This window comes from Nicotiana tabacum, chromosome 1 (assembly GCF_000715075.1).
Source record: "Nicotiana tabacum cultivar K326 chromosome 1, ASM71507v2, whole genome shotgun sequence".
NCBI lineage: Eukaryota > Viridiplantae > Streptophyta > Magnoliopsida > Solanales > Solanaceae > Nicotiana > Nicotiana tabacum.
Window position 1 is genome coordinate 211,755,501 of NC_134080.1, and position 19,030 is coordinate 211,774,530.

Sequence of the window (19,030 nt, forward strand, 5' to 3'; positions counted from 1 at the left end):
GTGTTTACGTGTTTTCTTATCGCTCAACTACCTTTACTTTTATTACTTACTGAATTGGCATACTCACATTACTCCCTGCACCCTGTGTGCAAATTCAGGAGTCTCAGGTCATGCTAGCAAAGGCTGAGTGCTTCCACAACAGGCTTGTTCGGAGTTGACTAGGTAGCTGTTTGGCGTTCGCAACCTAACACTTCTCCTTCCTATCTTTATTTTCCCTTTGTACTAGCCTTGTATTAGACTATGTATTCTTTTCATATTTTTAGACGGATTTTTAGATGCTCATGACTGGTGACACCCCGATGTCGGGCTCTGTTGTTTCCGCATTGTTCTATTCTACTCTATATTTTGGGATTTATAGCTTATTAATAACTTTAAATGAATTATTATCTATGTTTAGTTGGTTTGGGGGGGGGGGGGGTGTCGGCTGACCTAGTTTCACGATAAGCGCCATCACAATCGGGTCTGTTTTAGGGTCGTGACAAAGGATTTTGTATCCACATGGTGCATGATATGAATTGAGCGAGAAGATTGAACTTCAATTGAGTATGATAACAGTAGCATTTCTTAGTCAATGTTGCTGAACGGCCAAACACCTTAAATGATAAGAAGAATACAACCAATACAACGAAAAGACACAATGTTATCAATAACTACGAGAACAGGAGCATGCACCACGCAATCGAAAAGATCTTTTACCATCTCTTAAACTCATTTGCCTTCACCTTTAACCTACCATCACGTCACTAAATATGAGGTGAAGCAAGACTCTCAAAGTAGAAAGCCATTTGAACTTGACGAAAATGTCCAGCTCCTTTAAGTTGTACCAATTATGTCATACATTTAATCATACGACACTACTTAATAATCAGGCAAAGCTCTAAAATACATTTACATAATAAAATCAAATCATAATAATACAAGGATTAAACTAAACTAATGTTTTTCTTCTAAGAATGCCAGAATTAATAGATTTTCTTGAAAGGAAAAGTGCAAGGATTTTGTATGTCTGGCAGAGAATGTGTGTGTATGAGTGAAGGAATGTTATGTCTTATATAGGAAAAGAGTGAAGGAGAAAATGCATCTTTTGTACTAGAAAATTGATAGCTGTATCTAATTTCAGTATCTTTTCTAACATATTTGTAGACATGTAATTTTTGACCCGCGCATTAGAATCACCTCTAATAGTCCCAGTATTTTTTAGGACATTTATTTGAATTTATTTCTATAGGATTTTACTTTAGTACTAATTTTAATTCATTATACTTTTGTTTTTACCATGATTTTCACTTTTATTTTAAATATAATAATTTATATAAAAAATGATATATAAAAGTATAGTTTCATAGTATGATATATTTTACTTTAATTAATCATAATTAATTTTAAATCATTTTTGTAAAGAAAAGATTTAAGTTTTCTTAATTGGTAGATTTAAAAGGGTTAAAGTCCAAAATTATAGGCCCAATTCGGATGCTAAAGAGGCCCAAATCTGGGCAGCCCAATCCCATAACCCTTTCAACCCAGCCAACCCAATCTCTTAACCCACGAAACCCACTGACCCGCCCCATCTTTTAATTTTTAATCTCAACCGTCTAAAACCCCTGGATCCAACGATCACGATTAATCCCCACACCCCCAAATATAAACCTAATATTCACTAACCCTAACCCTAAAGACTACCTAAATCGGCGCCCCGCCTTTCCCAGCCTCTGCCCGCGTCCCTTACCCCAAACTCGCCGGAAAAACTCGCCAACCCGGCAAGTTAACTCATGGTCCCTCTTTCCCTTCTCTCTTTCTTCCACGTGGCCTGACAAATAACCGATTTTGGTTCGAATCCGCGCTGTATTTTGCTCTCTCATACACGAATCTCTTTCAACGGTAGATGATGGACGAAGGGTAGGATATGATTAATGAAAATTAATCATACCCCTCCATTTGCCTAGATTTTTACCAAAAAGAAGGAGATTTTCGTAATTTTGATGAGATTTTCGGATTTTTGAAGGGTTTTTGCGATTTCTTGCAAAGGAAAGAGAGAAGCTTCAAGAGAGGGTTTTTTTTTTGGTCTGGACAGAGATTTTAAGGGGGGATTTCTTGACAGAAAAAAATAAAAAGATTTTAAGGACAGAGCTTTTCCATTTTTGAGTTTCAATTTGAGTTTTGGTATTGAATCGAGGTCGCTTGAGTCGTCGATTGCTTGCCAGTTGAGGTCCGTTCGAGATCGCGAGTTCCTCTTTCTTGGATGCTGTTTGTCGTGGATCTTCACTGCCATATTTAAGTGTATTTGATTGCGATCAGAATTAATTAAGAGCGCTTTTAGGTCATTTTTTCCTCCTACTCTTGTGTGTATTATGAATCAAAGCCATAGAGGGAGCCATTTAAGATAGACTAATCAGTAGGATTTTTAGATTTAACTGATTTTTCTTGCTGATTTTGGCTGCTGGTTATTGTTACTCTATGAGTTTCCTTTTGGCAAGTCTCTTCATAAGAGTTTGAATGAATTAGAAATGTGTTTGATTCCATGGTATCGCTTTACCGACCTTCTGTTTTCTTTGGTGAATAACGTTGAATGAGTTGCCTATTTTGAAATATGGTAAATGCTAACAATTTTGAAAGATTAACTCAAGTTCATTGTGACAGATTTTTTTTCTTTAATGAGGTTCTGTTACTTGATTTTTCTTCATGTCCCAACCTTTAATGCTATGATTTTGCTTCATGTGGATTGAAAGGTGGTTATAGTTATATATTAACTCGTTGTCCCAATTGGATTTGATGGTGAATCGACTTTAAGGTTGAAACAGTGTTTTGTAGTCCCTTATGATTCGAGAAATGAGGTTGTTGGCATGTTGTTTTGCTTTCCTTCGGTTAGTTTAAACCTATAATGAGTCGTGAAGGATCTTCAATTCTCTTAAACTGTTAGGTACATGTAAAAGTAAAGAAAGGAAGAAAAAGAATCATGTGTTATTCAAGAACTTATGCCATTGTCTTTGCTACTTTCCATATAATCATCAAGTATTTTTGAGATGTGTTTCAATAATATGGATAGATGTTGTCACCATGAAGGCCTCCAGTATATCACTGTTATTCCCAAATTTCATGAGCTGTTCTAAAAAGCTATCTCTCTTTCATTTGAGCAAAAACTACTATTCTAAAAAATGAATATGGCTTCCAATGATGTCCAGATTGCAATGAAAATGGGTCAATTCGATGTTCGATTCGTTGTGATTATTAAGGCTGTTTAAAAACTTTGTTGGTCCTCTTGGATTAATTGTTTTTTTTGAGATGATATCTGTTATGCAGTGAGAAGTATGATTGAGCTACTGATATAGTCATAGTGTTGGCTCCTCCTAATGGCCTTGATTTATTTTCCTTAACTTGTAGTAGTTATTACTATTTTAGCTTTCCTTGTTCTTATCTTCTATGAATGCCTAAGGTGTTCTGTTAAATGCATTACCTTGCTGATTTAGCATTGCTGGGTATGGAATTATTTGAATAGTTATGGGGCCATGGGAGTTGGGAGAGAGACTTGGCCTATTAGTGTTAATTTGCTTACTTACTTAGGAATTGGGCTTGGTCGAAATACATGAAAATAATGATAAGTTAACAGAACATGACCCCGAATTGAATTTCTTTTAGTTTTTCACTTATTTACTTATTCTCGTTTTATTATTATTCGCTAGGAGCATGTTAGGCCGACAACATTTGGGTAGGCAATATTAGGATTTTTCTATTTGCTTGCTTTTAATTTCGGGGCAAGAGGTCGTTCCCCTAGTTGAATTTATCCGGGGAATGACCTAAGGGGTTTGTATATATTATTATCCCGGGTATGCCCCAAAGAACTATGTAAATATTTTGGAGGCCTTGTCGAGCATGGTGGAGAAGTCGTAGTATAGGTTAGCTTAGGATTTTTCTTTTCCTTTCCTTTTCATTTTCTTTTATTAGGAGGGGATAACCTCAAGCCTCATGTGTGTTTATTCTGCTTTTCTTTGATTTTACTTTAACTTGAATATTCTAAAAGCCAACTAGATCGGGTACGCAACTGTACTAGTTATGGGACTTGGGGAGTGACTAACACCTTCTTTCCGAGTCAAATGAACCCCCTTACCCAAACCTCTGGTGCGGACTTAGTTTTGAGTCCGAGTGTTTTAAAAGGAAAAATATTTTCTAAAAAAACCGGTGGCTTGGCACACCGAAATTACATGCCAGGTGGCGACTCTGAGTTTTCCTTTTGAATACAATCTTTGTCACTTTTTAATTAAAAACCCTTTTCAAGCTTTTACTAAATTACTTTTATTAATTTAAGAGGGTTGAGTGAAGTTTGGTTAAAAAAACGGTATGACATCTTTGGCGACTCTGCTGGGGAGTTGCATATTCGAGCTAGTACTACGATCTTGTTGGCTTTTAGAATATTTGGTTGAGGTCTCTGAGCCTTTTCATTAGCTTTACTTGATTTTTATTATGTTTTTATATTTTTATTATTATTTGCTAGTTGTTTATGTGTTGACAGTTTTTGCTTTATGTGTTTACTGCTTATAACTGTCATCATTTGCATAACCCCGAGTCTTCATTCTGCAACAAGTCTTCCGGAGTACGTTTGAGCGTACACGGCCTTTTTGTGAGGTTACTATGGGATCGGGTTGCGTGACACAGCAGTGTTGTATTAATTCATGATTATGAAGCCGAGGGCCTGATTTGTTACGCTAAGATGTGGCTTGTTATGAGGCCGAGTTCCTGTTTGATTATGCCATGAGATGACTTGTTATTGTGCTTGAGCTGTAAGGAGCCCCTCCAGGAGTCTGTACACCCCTAGTGAGCGCGGGTACCAAGTGTAAGATGTGATATTTCCCGAGGGGCTATTGTTGTTTCATGTTATTGCCCGAGGGGCTGATACAAGTGATTGTGAAATAGCCCGATGGGCTGGTTCTGTTGGTATTTATTTATGTTTCATTCCTTATCTCCGTGATTTCATTATTCGTTTGAATTACTAAAACACAGGCTCTCGGTCTTACTCAGTCAGAAATTTCTAAAAATCACTCGGGCATAGTAAAACATGATACTCAGCCCACAATATCATTTAAAAATGTCAAAACGGAGTAAACATGGTTGAGTTATGAAACAGTAGAATACAACATGACTGAGTATAAATATGAAGTCAAAACAATGAGGAATAGTAATAAAAATCCCCTAAGGGTCCAAAACAGTTGGCACGAGGTCCAAATACGACATTCGGCCCAAAACATGGTAATAATTTCCAAAACACAATGATATCAACAAGTTTTCTTTCAAATATGCGATTTAACAGTCATATGGGACAGACTAAGTCACAATCTCCAACGGTGCACTACCCCACGCTTGTCATTTAGCATGTGTGTCACCTCAAAGTAGCACAACGATGTGAAATTCGGGGTTTCATACCCTTAGGACAACATTTACAATCATTATTTACCTCTATCCAGTCCAAACTCTAGCGCACGATGCCTTTGCCTCTCGAATCGGACTCCGAATGCACCAAATCTATCCAAAAATAGATTTATACCATCAAAATATGCTAAGGGAACAAAGCCCACTCGAAAATAACCAATTTACATCAAGAATTCGAAATTGGCCAAACCCGACCCCCGGGCCCACGTCTTGGATTTCGACAAAAATCACAAAACTAGAAGTTTTAAAGATGTTTTCGCTGAACTAAGGTGTTTTATGAGCTTTTACTGTTTTACTGCATTGTACTGGTTTTATACTTTTTTGCTGTAGCGTTATGTTGTGTTTACGTGTTTTCTTATCGCTCAACTACCTTTACTTTTATTACTTACTGAATTGGCATACTAACATTACTCCCTGCACCCTGTGTGTAGATTCAGGAGTCTCAGGTCATGCTAGCAAAGGCTGAGTGCTTCCACAACAGGCTTGTTCGGAGTTGACTAGGTAGTTGCTCGGCGTTCGCAGTCTAATACTTCTCCTTCCTATCTTTATTTTCCCTTTGTACTAGCCTTGTATTAGACTATGTATTCTTTTCATATTTTTAGACGGATTTTTAGATGCTCATGACTGGTGACACCCCGATGTCGGGCTCTGTTGTTTCCGCATTGTTCTATTCTACTCTATATTTTGGGATTTATAGCTTATTAATAACTTTAAATAATTATTATATCTGTTTAGTTGGTTTGGGGGATTGTGTCGGCTGATCTAGTTTCACGATAGGCGCCATCACAATCGGATCTGTTTTAGGGTCGTGACAAAGGATTTTGTATCCACATGGTGCATGATATGAATTGAGCGAGAAGATTGAACTTCAATTGAGCATGATAACAGTAGCATTGCTTAGTCAATGTTGCTGAACGGCCAAACACCTTAAATGATAAGAAGAATACAACTAATACAACGAAAAGACACAATGTTATTAATAACAATGAGAACAGGAGCAGGCACCAGGCAATCGAAAAGATCTTTTACCATCTCTTAAACTCATTTGCCTTCACCTTTAACCTATCATCACCTCACTAAATATGAGGTGAAGCAAGACTCTCAAAGTAGGAAGCCATTTGAACTTGACGAAAATCACCTGACATGAAATCGAGTCGTTTGAATGATGCATTCCTTGAACTGTACTGCATTAGCTCTGCGCCAAGCTGCAACAAAACTTCATCGCCATTCTCTGTCACAAACAATGGTAAGATATAATCCCTACGATCAACCGGCAATGACATGGTAACCAATTTAGTCCAAGATTTCTCGACACCATACTCCTTCATTACCCACATATCTGCCTTTTTTGGTTCATAGTTGCAACAAGCAAGTAAATACCCTCTTGAAACACCTAATGTCCAATAAATACCTTCATCTTCGTATCTCGGCAGAGCTATTTTACCATATTGCCCTGCAGCCAAATCCAAAGTAACAATCTCCCAAGAATCACTCGAACAATAATTATAACATGCTTCCCAATGAAGAGCCCCATTTACAAACACACCCAACTTTCCATTAATATTACCACTATTAAAACCCTCAACAGTTGACCAAGATTTAGCCTTTAAGCTATAAACCTTAACCATGTTCTCATATCTACCCTCAGCCCGAGGAAAACTAAAGATTTTCACAACCTTATAATCTTCATTACATGAATCATAACCAAATCCATATCTAACATAACAACCACCACTATTATCTTTCAGCATTGAATCAGGAAATACATTAAAATTTCCAGTACATGGGTTGAATAACATTAGTGTAAATCTATCACTAGTTAAACAAATTAACCCATTGCAAGAACCCAAAATCTTAGCAGAGAGAGATAAAGATTTAGCAGGATTACTATGTTTAACCACAGTAAAAAATGAATCTTTTTCAAACCCCATGTTGTAAATATTGCAGATTCTGCCCAATTTAGAAACTGAGGCTATTACAGCAAGTCTAAAATCAGTCATTTTGGGGTTGTTTAAGGTAAAACTGACATGGGTTTTGTTGAATAAAGGAGATGAGATTAAAGAAAGCCATGATTTTGAAACAGACCTGAATTTCAAGAAAGATTTGATAGGTAACCTCAAGAGAATTTCAAAGATGATTTCTTGTGGCAATTGTTTGGCCAAAACTGTTGATATTTCCTCCATTTTCTTGATGTAACTATGGAGTGTGGAGCTAAGTTATATAGTGGGACTTGTCACTCAAGCTTTCAAATTTGGCGTGCCGTCAAAATATTTGTACTTTTTTTTTGGTCTCCTTTTTTCTAACCGGTCGGCCTGGTGAATTATTACCAATATTATAAGAAATAAAACATGTTCCTTCCATTCCAAAAAAGTTGTCTTAACTAAACCATATTTGTATTGCTACAAATTTTCTAAAAGTTGTTATTTTAAATCTATCGTAGTATTTGTATAACTATAAATATTTTCTATTAAAAAAATATTGAAATAGACTAATAAAAAATATTATCAGTCCTTTTGAAATAGAGGGAGTATAAGTTAAGGTGTTTGTTAGATTTGATTTTTATTTAAAAAGAAATCAAACTAATTATTAGATGTGATTTTCTTGGTTCCAAATCTTTTGTGGTATTTTTATTTTAATTTTTTCAGTTACTTTTTTGTTACATGAAGTACAAATTCAATCAATTCAATTAACTAGTTATACAAAAACAACTAGACTTATTGATAAAATTCTCCACAAATCAATATATAATATATGAACCTGTTATAGTAATTATGTTTTCCCTTTATCCTAATTTATGTGATGTTGTTCGTATTTCGAAAGTAAAATAAATCTTGTTTTATTTCGATTTATTTATATGTCTTCTAAATATTTTAAATTATTAATTTTTTTTAGTAAATAAAATTTTATTTCACCAAAGAAATTATGTGCGGTATCTAAGCAACAAAAAGATCTAGAGTTAGGCATGAAGCCTCAAAACTCTGAGCAACTACAGAACTTCTAAGTAGTTACAAATCATCCGCCTACTATAATCTACTGTAACAACCGATCGAGTAAAAATTTAAGCTTTCAAGCCTCCTGGTCATCGTATGTTTCATGCTCCCTCTAGAGAATATGTCTTGAATCACTTATCTTGTAATTATCCCAACACTTCTTTAGTTATTCTGAAATACCCTTAGATTCCTCTCTTGCCAAATGTAGTAATCACAACCTGCAAAGGCCATTCTATAGATCTTAACATTGATATTCTTGCCTTTCATCTTGGTAACAACCCAGTGTAGTTCTTGCCGCCATGTCATCACCGGTCTTCTTATCCCTTGCCATAGAAATATCTTTCCCCATAATTCAGTAGAAATTTTGCACTCGAAAAAGAGACGTGTAATGGTTTCATTCTTCTCTTTACACAAGATACACTTCCATTCAATTACAATACCCCATTTGGCCAGATTATCCTTTGTATTCAATCTACCCCAAGCAGCCAGGTTTAGAATGAATATCCACTTTGGAGAAGTATAGTTGTTGCTTGTCAATTTCCTCCGTGGAACCTTTACAAAGGTACCACATACCATCTAGTATATTTTTTTATAGAGAAGTTTTGCATTCGCCTTAGTTCAACAATATCAATACCAACATCTATGAGGTAATGTTTAGCTTTCCGTATCTTCAACAACATTCAAGAGACTTGTTTAGGTTCTATCTCCGAAATTTCTCTCTTCTTAGCATAATAAATGTGGAACCATTGATCCCACAACTTATCTGTTTTTCGGCATAAGTTCCACAATAACTTGCATATAGTTGCTCTATTCCACATCCTAACATTCAGAATATGGTAGCCTCCTGTTGATTTTAGCTAGTAAACTTTATCCAATGCTAGCAATACTTTTTTTGATAATGCAACAGCCCCGGTCCATAAGAATGTTCTGCAAGTTGATTTAATAATATAAATAATTTTTTTGGGCAGAATAAAGATTTGGGACCAGCAGGTTTGTAGAGAAAACAAGACATTCTTTATTAGTTGAACTCTCTCAGCATAGTATAAGTGTATGGCATTCCGTGAGGCTATTTTACCCAGCATATCGTCAACCAATGGGTAACACTACATCACAGATAACCGTTTAGTGTTCAGCGGGACACCAACGTATCTAATAGTGTCACAACCCTAAACCCAGACCCGATCGTGATGGCGCATCTCATGAAAACAAGGCCAGCCGACACACACCCAATTCATTTAAAGCAATTAAAATAACACAGATTAAGTCTTTAACATAATAAAAATCCCAAAATAAAGGTGAATATTACAATTTGCGGAATAGACATAGCCCGACATCGGGGTGTCACCAGTCATGAGCATCTACTATCCAAATGAAGACAAGAAAAGTCTACATTGTCTATTACAGAACTAAAATAGAGAAAATAAAATAGGGGGAGAAGCACTGGGCTGCAAACGTCGAGCAACTACCTAGTGAATCTCCGAAACCGCCTGAGCTGGAAGAAATCAACACTCGCTAGCGGGACCTGAAGCGCCTGAATCTGCACACAGGGTGCAAGAAATAAAGTGAGTACTCCAACTCAGTGAGTAATAATAATAAGTGAAGACTGAGCGATAAGAAATCACGTAAAAGCACATCAATTTACTATAAAGAAGTAGTATAAAACTAGTAAAAGCAATGAAACAGTGAAAAAAAAGACACCTTAGTTCAGAAGAAGCTTCTTTGAAACACCTTTTTAATAGTTAAACAATTAAATAAAAAGCAGCTAGAACAGATAAACACATAAAATCCACCCCTCGGGCTCAATGTCAATAGAATTCACCCCTCAGGCAATATCATGGAACAACACCAGCCCCTCGGGCTATATCTTATATCACAATGGGTACCCGCGCTCACTGGGGGTGTACAGACTCTGGGAGGGACCCCTTACGGCTCAAGCGCAATATCAAGCCATCTCGTGGCATAATCAATAGGCTCTCGGCCTCATATCAACAAGCCACCTCGTGGCGTACAATCTCAGGCCCTCTACCTCATAATCATAAATCAATATATCCTCACAATACAGGCCCTTGGCCTAACTTAGTAAGAATCTCATAAGCCACTCGGGAAACAATAACACATGATGCACAACCCAAATTATCATTTGGAATATCATTTAATATGTTAAAACAGAGTAAACATGGTTGAGTTATGAAAACAGTAGAATATAGCAAGACTGAGTACAAGTATAAAGTCAAAACAGTGAGGAAATATCAGTAAAAATCACCTAAGAGTCCAAATAGTTGGCACGAGGCCCAAATATGGCATTCAACCCAAAACATGATTACAACAACTAGTTTTCAATCAAATACGCGGTAAAACAATCATTCGGGATGGACTAAGTCACAATCTCCAACGGTGCACGACCCCACGCTCGTCATCTAGCGTGTGCGTCACCTTAATATAGCACAACGATGTGTAATCCAGGGTTTCACACCCTAAGGACAACATTTACAATCATTACTCGCCTATATCCGGCCAAAATCTCTAGCCCGCGATGCCCTTGCCTCTCGAATCGGCCTTCGGATGCTCCAAATATAACCAAAATCAGTGCAAAACCATCAAAATATGCTAAGGGAACAAAGCTCACTCGAAAAAATCAAATTACAACACAAATCCCGAAATTGGCCAAACCCGACCCCGGGGCCCACGTCTGAGATTCCGATAAAAATTACATCAATAGACTCCTTATCACTCTCCGAGTTCATTCATATCAAAATCACCAAAATCCAACCTCAAATGATCCCTCAAATCCCAAATTTTAGGTCTCCAATTATAAGCCCTAGTTCGTCAGTATTAAGCTTAAATTCCATGATTAATTAGGTACAATTCATATTAGAATCGAGTATTAAGTCCATAAATCTTACCTCCAAGAGTTCCTCCTTGAATCCCTCTTCAATCCTCTTCAAAAAGCTTTAAAATCGCCCCAAAATGGTGAAAGTTAGCCCTAAAATAGTGGACAATGGCTATTTAAACATTCTGCCTAGGCATTCAAAACCTTCTTCGCGTACGCAGTTAAAGCCTCGCGTTCGCGAAGCACAAACTAATGTTGACCAAATTTTCCTCCTTCGCGAACGCGTCTGACCTCTCGCGAACGCGATGCTTCCTGACTCCAACCTTCGCGAACGCGGCTCCCCTTCTAGCGAACGCGTACCTCAATGGCCCCAGCCCTTCGCGAACGGGGAACCTCCCTCGCTAACATGAAGGCCAAATCTTCAGCCTCACCTGCTAACCCTTTGCGATCGCGAGGGTCCACTCGCGAACGCGAAGCACTGTTGTCTACAACACTTCAGCAGATTTTCTGCAACTTTCAACAACTTGAAATGGTCCATTTAACCACCCAAAACTCACCCGAGGCCCTCGGAACCTCAACCAAACATGCCAACATATCCCATAACATTATTCAAACTTGTTCCAATCTTCGAAACGCTCAAAACAATATCAAAACACAAAATTTGCATCGGATTCAAGCCTAAGAATTCCAAAATCTTCCAAATTCCGCTTTCGATCAAAAAGTCTACCAAACCACGTCTGAATGAACTAAAATTTCGCAAACACATCCCAAATGACACCACAGACCTACTACAACTTCTGGAATTCCATTCCGACCCCTATATCAAAATCTCATATATCAACCGGAAAATGCCAAAATTCCAATTTCGCTAACAAATAAGTCAACATCCGGTTGAATTTTCCAACTTAAGCTTCAACAAAAGAGACTAAGTGTCTCAAACCTTACCAATTTTCACTCTTTTCTTTTTCCTTTCATTTTCTTTTAATTCCTAAAAACAAAAATTCCTAAATTAAATTGTAAAACCAAGATTATTTTAAGAAGATATTAATTAACCCTTAACAATAATTAACACACAAGATCAAATATTAAAATAAAATCACACAATTAAACAATAAAAATGACAAAACTACCAAAATTCATATTTTTGTGATTTTCATTCTTTAAAATAGGACATGGTTTAATTAATTCCAAAAACGCATAATCAAATCCTAAATATGCATGCAACAGGTATTTTGGTATTTTTCAATTTATTAAAACAAGGTAAACATTCACAGACAAAAATAATTATCCAAAATGTCACGCAAAATTCTCAAAATTGTACCCAAAGACAATTTGTTTTATTTTTTGATTTCTTTTGGAGTAGTTTTCGTGAAGCAAAAATCACGTGCTTACAATATGTAGCACATCTTTTCAAATATGTGGAAAGGTCATGTATTTTGGCTTACTTAACTAGCATTTCATTTGTATATTTCGTCTTGATATTTTAGTGGACAAAGATTAGCTTCATTATAGTAATTATATATATTCCATGAGAGTGCACATTTTTTCCTTGTGGTACTGAGAAATCCATGGCTTAACCAGAAAGTCATGATAAAACTGAGTTTGTTTGAATTGCTTTGCACTCAGTTTTTCAAATCTTCCAAAAAGTCTAAAAAACTATTATTATTATTAGTATTGAAAACTAGAGTTTTGTCACGATTTATGACAACGCAAGTTCTAGCCATCAACTTTAAATCTTTAGATTTGTGGCCAAATTTCGACTGTCACATCTCCTTTAACGAGATTATTATTTGATTTAGAGTCGTCACTTGGGATAATTATATGGTGTCCCAAGTCACCGGTTTATTTTAAATCCCAAATCGAGGAAATTTAACTATGTTTTAAAGTCTGTGAAACCAGAAGACCGGGTAAGGAACTTTGCTGAACCCGGGAGAAGGTGTTAGGCACTCCTGGGTTCTGTAGTTTTAGCACGGGCGCTTTTAATCATACGTGGCTTAATTAAATTGTTGAATTACTCATTTTAGAACCTATGTGTATTTCACTTTTACCGCTTTTTAATTATAGAGTTTATGGATTTAATCTTTGAAACAGATTACTTGTGTGTAAATCCATTTTATTTAGGTCGTTAAAATAATATCACGCGAACGTATACACAATTAGTCACGCTTTATTAATTGTGAAGATTGTTTTTGGCCTAAATCGCACGAACTCGTACCTTGATTTATTTGTGGAAATCATAATTATGTCACGCGAATGTGTATACAATTATGATAGTAGATTGAATGCGCGCCTAAAAGCATTTTTACGAATATTCATTTTTAAAGATAACCATATCACGCGAACGTGTATATAATCACAATAATTGATTAAATGCGTGCCTAAAAAGCATTTCTATAGATGTTTATGAATCATTTAATCGTTCAAAGTCATATGTGTGAAGTTCGAATATTGTGGTACCTTTTTTGTGATTAAAACTTGACAAGGATTCGCCCAGCATTTATTCACGTGAGTATGAAGTCGTGAAGGTTCGTTGAATTTTGGGAAAATGAGATTACTTGTACGTGAAAGAAACAACCAATTAACACTACTTAAATTAATTAAAAGTTGAGTACACATGAGCTTCACAAATACGGGCCTGTGCTCGTTACATTGAGCTTGAAGCCCTAACAGTAGAATTGCAATTTATGCAATGTCCAGCTCCTTTAAGTTGTACCAATTATGTCATACATTTAATCATACGACACTACTTAATAATCAGGCAAAGCTCTAAAATACATTTACATAATAAAATCAAATCATAATAATACAAGGATTAAACTAAACCAATGTTTTTCTTCTAAGAATGCAAGAATTAATGGATTTTCTTGAAAGGAAAAGTGCAAGGATTTTGTATGTCCGGCAGAGAATGTGTGTGTATGAGTGAAGGAATGTTATGTCTTTTATAGGAAAAGAGTGAAGGAGAAAATGCATCTTTTGTATCAGAAAATTGATAAATGTATCTAATTTCAGTATCTTTTCTAACATATTTGTAGATATGTAATTTTTGACCCGCGCATTAGAATCACCTCTAATAGTCCTAGTATTTTTTAGGACATTTATTTGAATTTATTTCTATAGGATTTTACTTTATTACTAATTTTAATTCAATATACTTTTGTTTTTACCATGATTTTCAATTTTATTTTAAATATAATAATTTATATAAAAAATGATATATAAAAATATAGTTTCATAGTATGATATATTTTACTTTAATTAATCATAATTAATTTTAAATTATTTTTGTAAAGAAAAGATTTAAGTTTTTTTAATTGGTAGATTTAAAAGGGTTAAAGTCCAAAATTATAGGCCCAATTCGGATGCTAAAGAGGCCCAAATCTGGGCAGCCCAATCCCATAACCCTTTCAACCCAGCCAACCCAATCTCTTAACCCACGAATCCGCGTTGTATTTTGCTCTCTCATACGTGAATCTCTTTCAACGGTAGATGATGGACGAAGGGTAGGATATGATTAATGAAAATTAATCATACCCCTCCATTTGCCCAATTTTTTACCAAAAAGAAGGAGATTTTCGTAATTTTGGTGGGATTTTCGGATTTTTGAAGGGTTTTTGCGATTTCTTGCAAAGGAAGGAGAGAAGCTTCAAGAGAGGGCTATATATTTGGGTCTGGACAGAGATTTTAAGGGGGGATTTCTCGACAGAAAAAGCTAAAAAGATTTTAAGGACAGAGCTTTTCCATTTTTGAGTTTCAATTTGAGTTTTGGTATTGAATCGAGGTCGCTCGAGTCGTCAATTGTTTGAATCGAGGTCCGTTCGAGATCACGAGTTCCTCTTTCTTGGATGCTGTTTGTCATGGATCTTCACAGCCATATTTAAGTGTATTTGATTGCGATCAGAATTAATTAAGAGCGCTTTCAGGTTCATTTCTTCCTCCTACTCTTGTGTGTATTATGAATCAAAGCCATAGAGGGAGCCATTTAAGATAGACTAATCAGTAGTAGTTTCAGATTTAACTGATTTTTCTTGCTGATTTTGGCTGCTGGTTATTGTTACTCTATGAGTTTCCTTTTGGTGAGTCTCTTCATAAGAGTTTGAATGAATTAGAAATGTGTTTGATTCCATGGTATCGCTTTACCGACCTTTTGTTTTATTTGGTGAATATCGTTAAATATGGTAAATGCTAACAATTTTGAAAGATTAACTCAAGTTCATTGTGACAGATTTTTTTTCTTTAATGAGGTTCTGTTATATGATTTTTCTTCATGTCCCAACCTTTAATGCTAGGATTTTGCTTCATGTGGATTGAAAGGTGGTTCTAGTTATATATTAACTCGTTGTCCCAATTGGATTTGATGGTGAATCGACCTTAAGGTTGAAACAGTGTTTTGTAGTCCCTTATGATTCGAGAAATGAGGTTGTTGGCATGTTGTTTTGCTTTCCTTCGGTTGGTTTAAACCTATAATGAGTCGTGAAGGATCTTCAATTCTCTTAATCTATTAGGTAGGTACATGTAAAAGTAAAGAAAGGAAGAAAAAGAATCATGTGTTGTTCAAGAACTTATGCCACTATCTTTGCTACCTTCCATATAATCATCAAGTATTTTGAGGTGTGTTTCAATAATATGGATAGATGTTGTCACCATGAAGGCCTCCAGTATATCATTGTTATTCCCAAATTGCATGAGCTGTTCTAAAAAGCTATCTTTTTTTCATTTGAGTAAAAGCTACTGTTCTAAAAAATGAATATGGCTTCCAATGATGTCCAGATTGCAATGAAAATGGGTCAATTCGATGTTCGATTCGTTGTGATTATTAAGGCTGTTTAAAAACTTTGTTGTTCCTCTTGGATTAATTGTTTTTTTTGAGATGATGTCTGTTATGCAGCGGGAAGTATGATTGAGCTACTGATATAGTCATAGTGTTGGCTCCTCCTAATGGCCTTGATTCATTTTCCCTAACTTGTAGTAGTTATTACTATTTTAGCTTTCCTTGTTCTTATCTTCTATGAATGCCTACGGTGTTCTGTTAAATGCATTACCTTGCTGATTTAGCGTTGCTGGGTATGGAATTATTTGAATAGTTATGGGGCCATGGGAGTTGGGAGAGAGACTTGGCCTATTAGTGTTAATTTGCTTACTTACTTAGGAATTGGGCTTGGTCGAAATACATGAAAATAATGATAAGTTAATAGAACATGACCCCGAATTGAATTTCTTTTAGTTTTTCACTTATTTACTTATTCTCGTTTTATTATTATTCGCTAGGAGCATGTTAGGCCGGCAACATTTGGGTAGGAAATATTAGGATTTTTCTATTTGCTTGCTTTTAATTTCGGGGCAAGAGGTCGTTCCCCTAGTTGAATTTATTCGGGGAATGCCCTGAATGGTTTGTATATATTATTATCCGGGGTATGTCCCGAAAAACTATGTAAATATTTTGGAAGCCTTGTCGAGCATGGTGGAGAAGTCGTAGTATAGGTTAGCTTAGGATTTTTCTTTTTCTTTCCTTTTCCTTTTATTTTATTAGGCGGGGACGACCTCAAGCCTCATGTGTGTTTATTCTGCTTTTCTGTGATTTTACTTTAACTTGAATATTCTAAAAGCCAATTAGATCGGGTACGCAACTGTACTAGTTATGGGACTTGGAGAGTGCCTAACACCTTCTTCCCGAGTCAAATAAACCCCCTTACCAAAACCTCTGGTGCGGACTTAGTTTTGAGTCCAAGTGTTTTAAAAAGAAAAATATTTTCTAAAAAAACCGTTGGCTTGGAACACCGAAATTACATGCCAGGTGGCGACTCTGAGTTTTCCTTTTGAATACAATCTTTGTCACTTTTTAATTAAAAACTCTTTTCAAGCTTTTACTAAATTACTTTTATTAATTTAAGAGGGTTAAGTGAAGTTTGGTTAAAAAAAAGGGTATGACATCTTTGACGACTCTGCTGGGGAGTTGCATGTTCGAGCTAGTACTATGATCTTGTTGGCTTTTAGAATATTTGGTTGAGGTCTCTGTGCCTTTTCATTAGCTTTACTTGATTTTTATTATGTTTTTATATTTTTGTTATTATTTGCTAGTTGTTTATGTGTTTACAGTTTTTGCTTTATAACTGTCATCATTTGCATAACCCCAAATCTTCTTTCTGCAACAAGTCTTCCGGATTACCTTTGAACGTACACGGCCTTTTTGTGAGGTTACTATGGGATCGGGCTGCGCGCCACAACAGTGTTGTATTAATTCATGATTATGAAGCCGAGGGCCTGATTTGTTACGCTAAGAGGTGGCTTGTTATAAGGCTGAGTTCCTGTTTGATTATGCCATGAGATGGCTTGTTATTGCGCTTGGGCTGTAAGGAGCCCCTCCAGGAGTCTATACACCCCTAGTGAGAGCGGGTACCAAGTGTAAGATATGATATTTCCCGAGGGGCTATTGTTGTTTCATGTTATTGCCCGAGGGGCTGATACAAGTGATTGTGAAATAGCCCGATGGGCAGGTTCTGTTGGTATTTATTTATGTTTCATTCCTTATCTCCCTGATTTCATTATTCGTTTGAATTACTAAAACAGAGGCTCTCGGCCTTACTCAGTCAGAAATCTCTAAAAATCACTCGGGCATAGTAAAACATGATACTCAGCCCACAATATCATTTAAAAATGTCAAAACGGAGTAAACATGGTTGAGTTATGAAAACAGTAGAATACAACATGACTGAGTATAAATATGAAGTCAAAACAATGAGGAATAGTAATAAAAATCCCCTAAGGGTCCAAAACAGTTGGCATGAGGCCCAAATATGACATTCAGCCCAAAACATGGTAATAACTCCCAAAACACAATGATATCAACAAGTTTTCTATCAAATACGCGGTTTAACAGTCATATGGGATGGACTAAGTCACAATCTCCAACGGTGCACTACCCCACACTCGTCATCTACCGTGTGTGTCACCTTAAAGTAGCACAACGATGTGAAATCCGGGGTTTCATACCCTTAGGACAACATTTACAATCATTATTTACCTCTATCCGGTCCAAACTCTAGCACGTGATGCCTTTGCCTCTCGAATCGGCCTCCGAATGCTCCAAATCTATCCAAAAACAGATTTATACCATCAAAATATGCTAAGGGAACAAAGCCCACTCGAAAATAACCAATTTACATCAAGAATTTCGAAATTGGCCAAACCCGACCCCCAGGCCTACGTCTCGGATTTCGACAAAAATCACAAAACTAGAAGATTTAAAGATGTTTTCGCTGAACTAAGGTGTTTTATGAGCTTTTACTATTTTATTGCATTATACTGGTTTTATACTTTTTTGTTGTAGCATTATGCTGTGTTTACGTGTTTTCTTATCGCTCAACTACCTTTATTTTTATTACTTACTGAATTGGCATACTCACATTACTCCCTGCATCCTGTGTGCAAATTCAGGAGTCTCAGGTCATGCTAGCAAAGGCTGAGTGCTTCCACAACAGGCTTGTTCGGAATTGACTAGATAGCTGTTTGGCGTTCGCAACCTAATACTTCTCCTTCCTATCTTTATTTTCCCTTTGTACTAGCCTTGTATTAGACTATGTATTCTTTTCATATTTTTAGACGGATTTTTAGATGCTCATGACTGGTGACACCCCGATGTCGGGCTCTGTTGTTTCCGCATTGTTCTATTCTACTCTATATTTTGGGATTTATAGCTTATTAATAACTTTAAATGAATTATTATCTATGTTTAGTTGGTTTGGGGGGGGGGGGGGTGTCGGCTGACCTAGTTTCACGATAAGCGCCATCACAATCG

General features: G+C 36.2%; 2 protein-coding genes and 1 long non-coding RNA gene across 3 annotated transcripts; 1 reads left to right on the top strand and 2 right to left on the bottom strand.

Moving 5' to 3' along the window:
* Nucleotides 1–6,418: 6,418 nt before the first annotated feature.
* On the bottom strand, nucleotides 6,419–7,601 carry LOC107793667 (F-box/kelch-repeat protein At3g23880-like). The gene has a single exon (XM_016616062.2). It carries the CDS (start codon nucleotides 7,599–7,601, stop codon nucleotides 6,495–6,497), a length of 1,107 nt encoding a protein of 368 aa, XP_016471548.2. The 3' UTR covers nucleotides 6,419–6,494.
* Nucleotides 7,602–8,570: 969 nt separating this feature from the next.
* Nucleotides 8,571–8,984, bottom strand: LOC142164755 (uncharacterized). Its single transcript, XM_075223267.1, has one exon. The coding sequence runs from the start codon at nucleotides 8,982–8,984 to the stop codon at nucleotides 8,571–8,573; it is 414 nt and encodes a 137-aa protein (XP_075079368.1).
* Nucleotides 8,985–14,681: 5,697 nt separating this feature from the next.
* Nucleotides 14,682–17,763, top strand: LOC142182309 (uncharacterized). The gene is made up of 2 exons (XR_012711138.1): nucleotides 14,682–15,158; nucleotides 17,389–17,763. It is a non-coding gene; the product is annotated as an uncharacterized LOC142182309 (long non-coding RNA).
* Nucleotides 17,764–19,030: the final 1,267 nt, after the last annotated feature.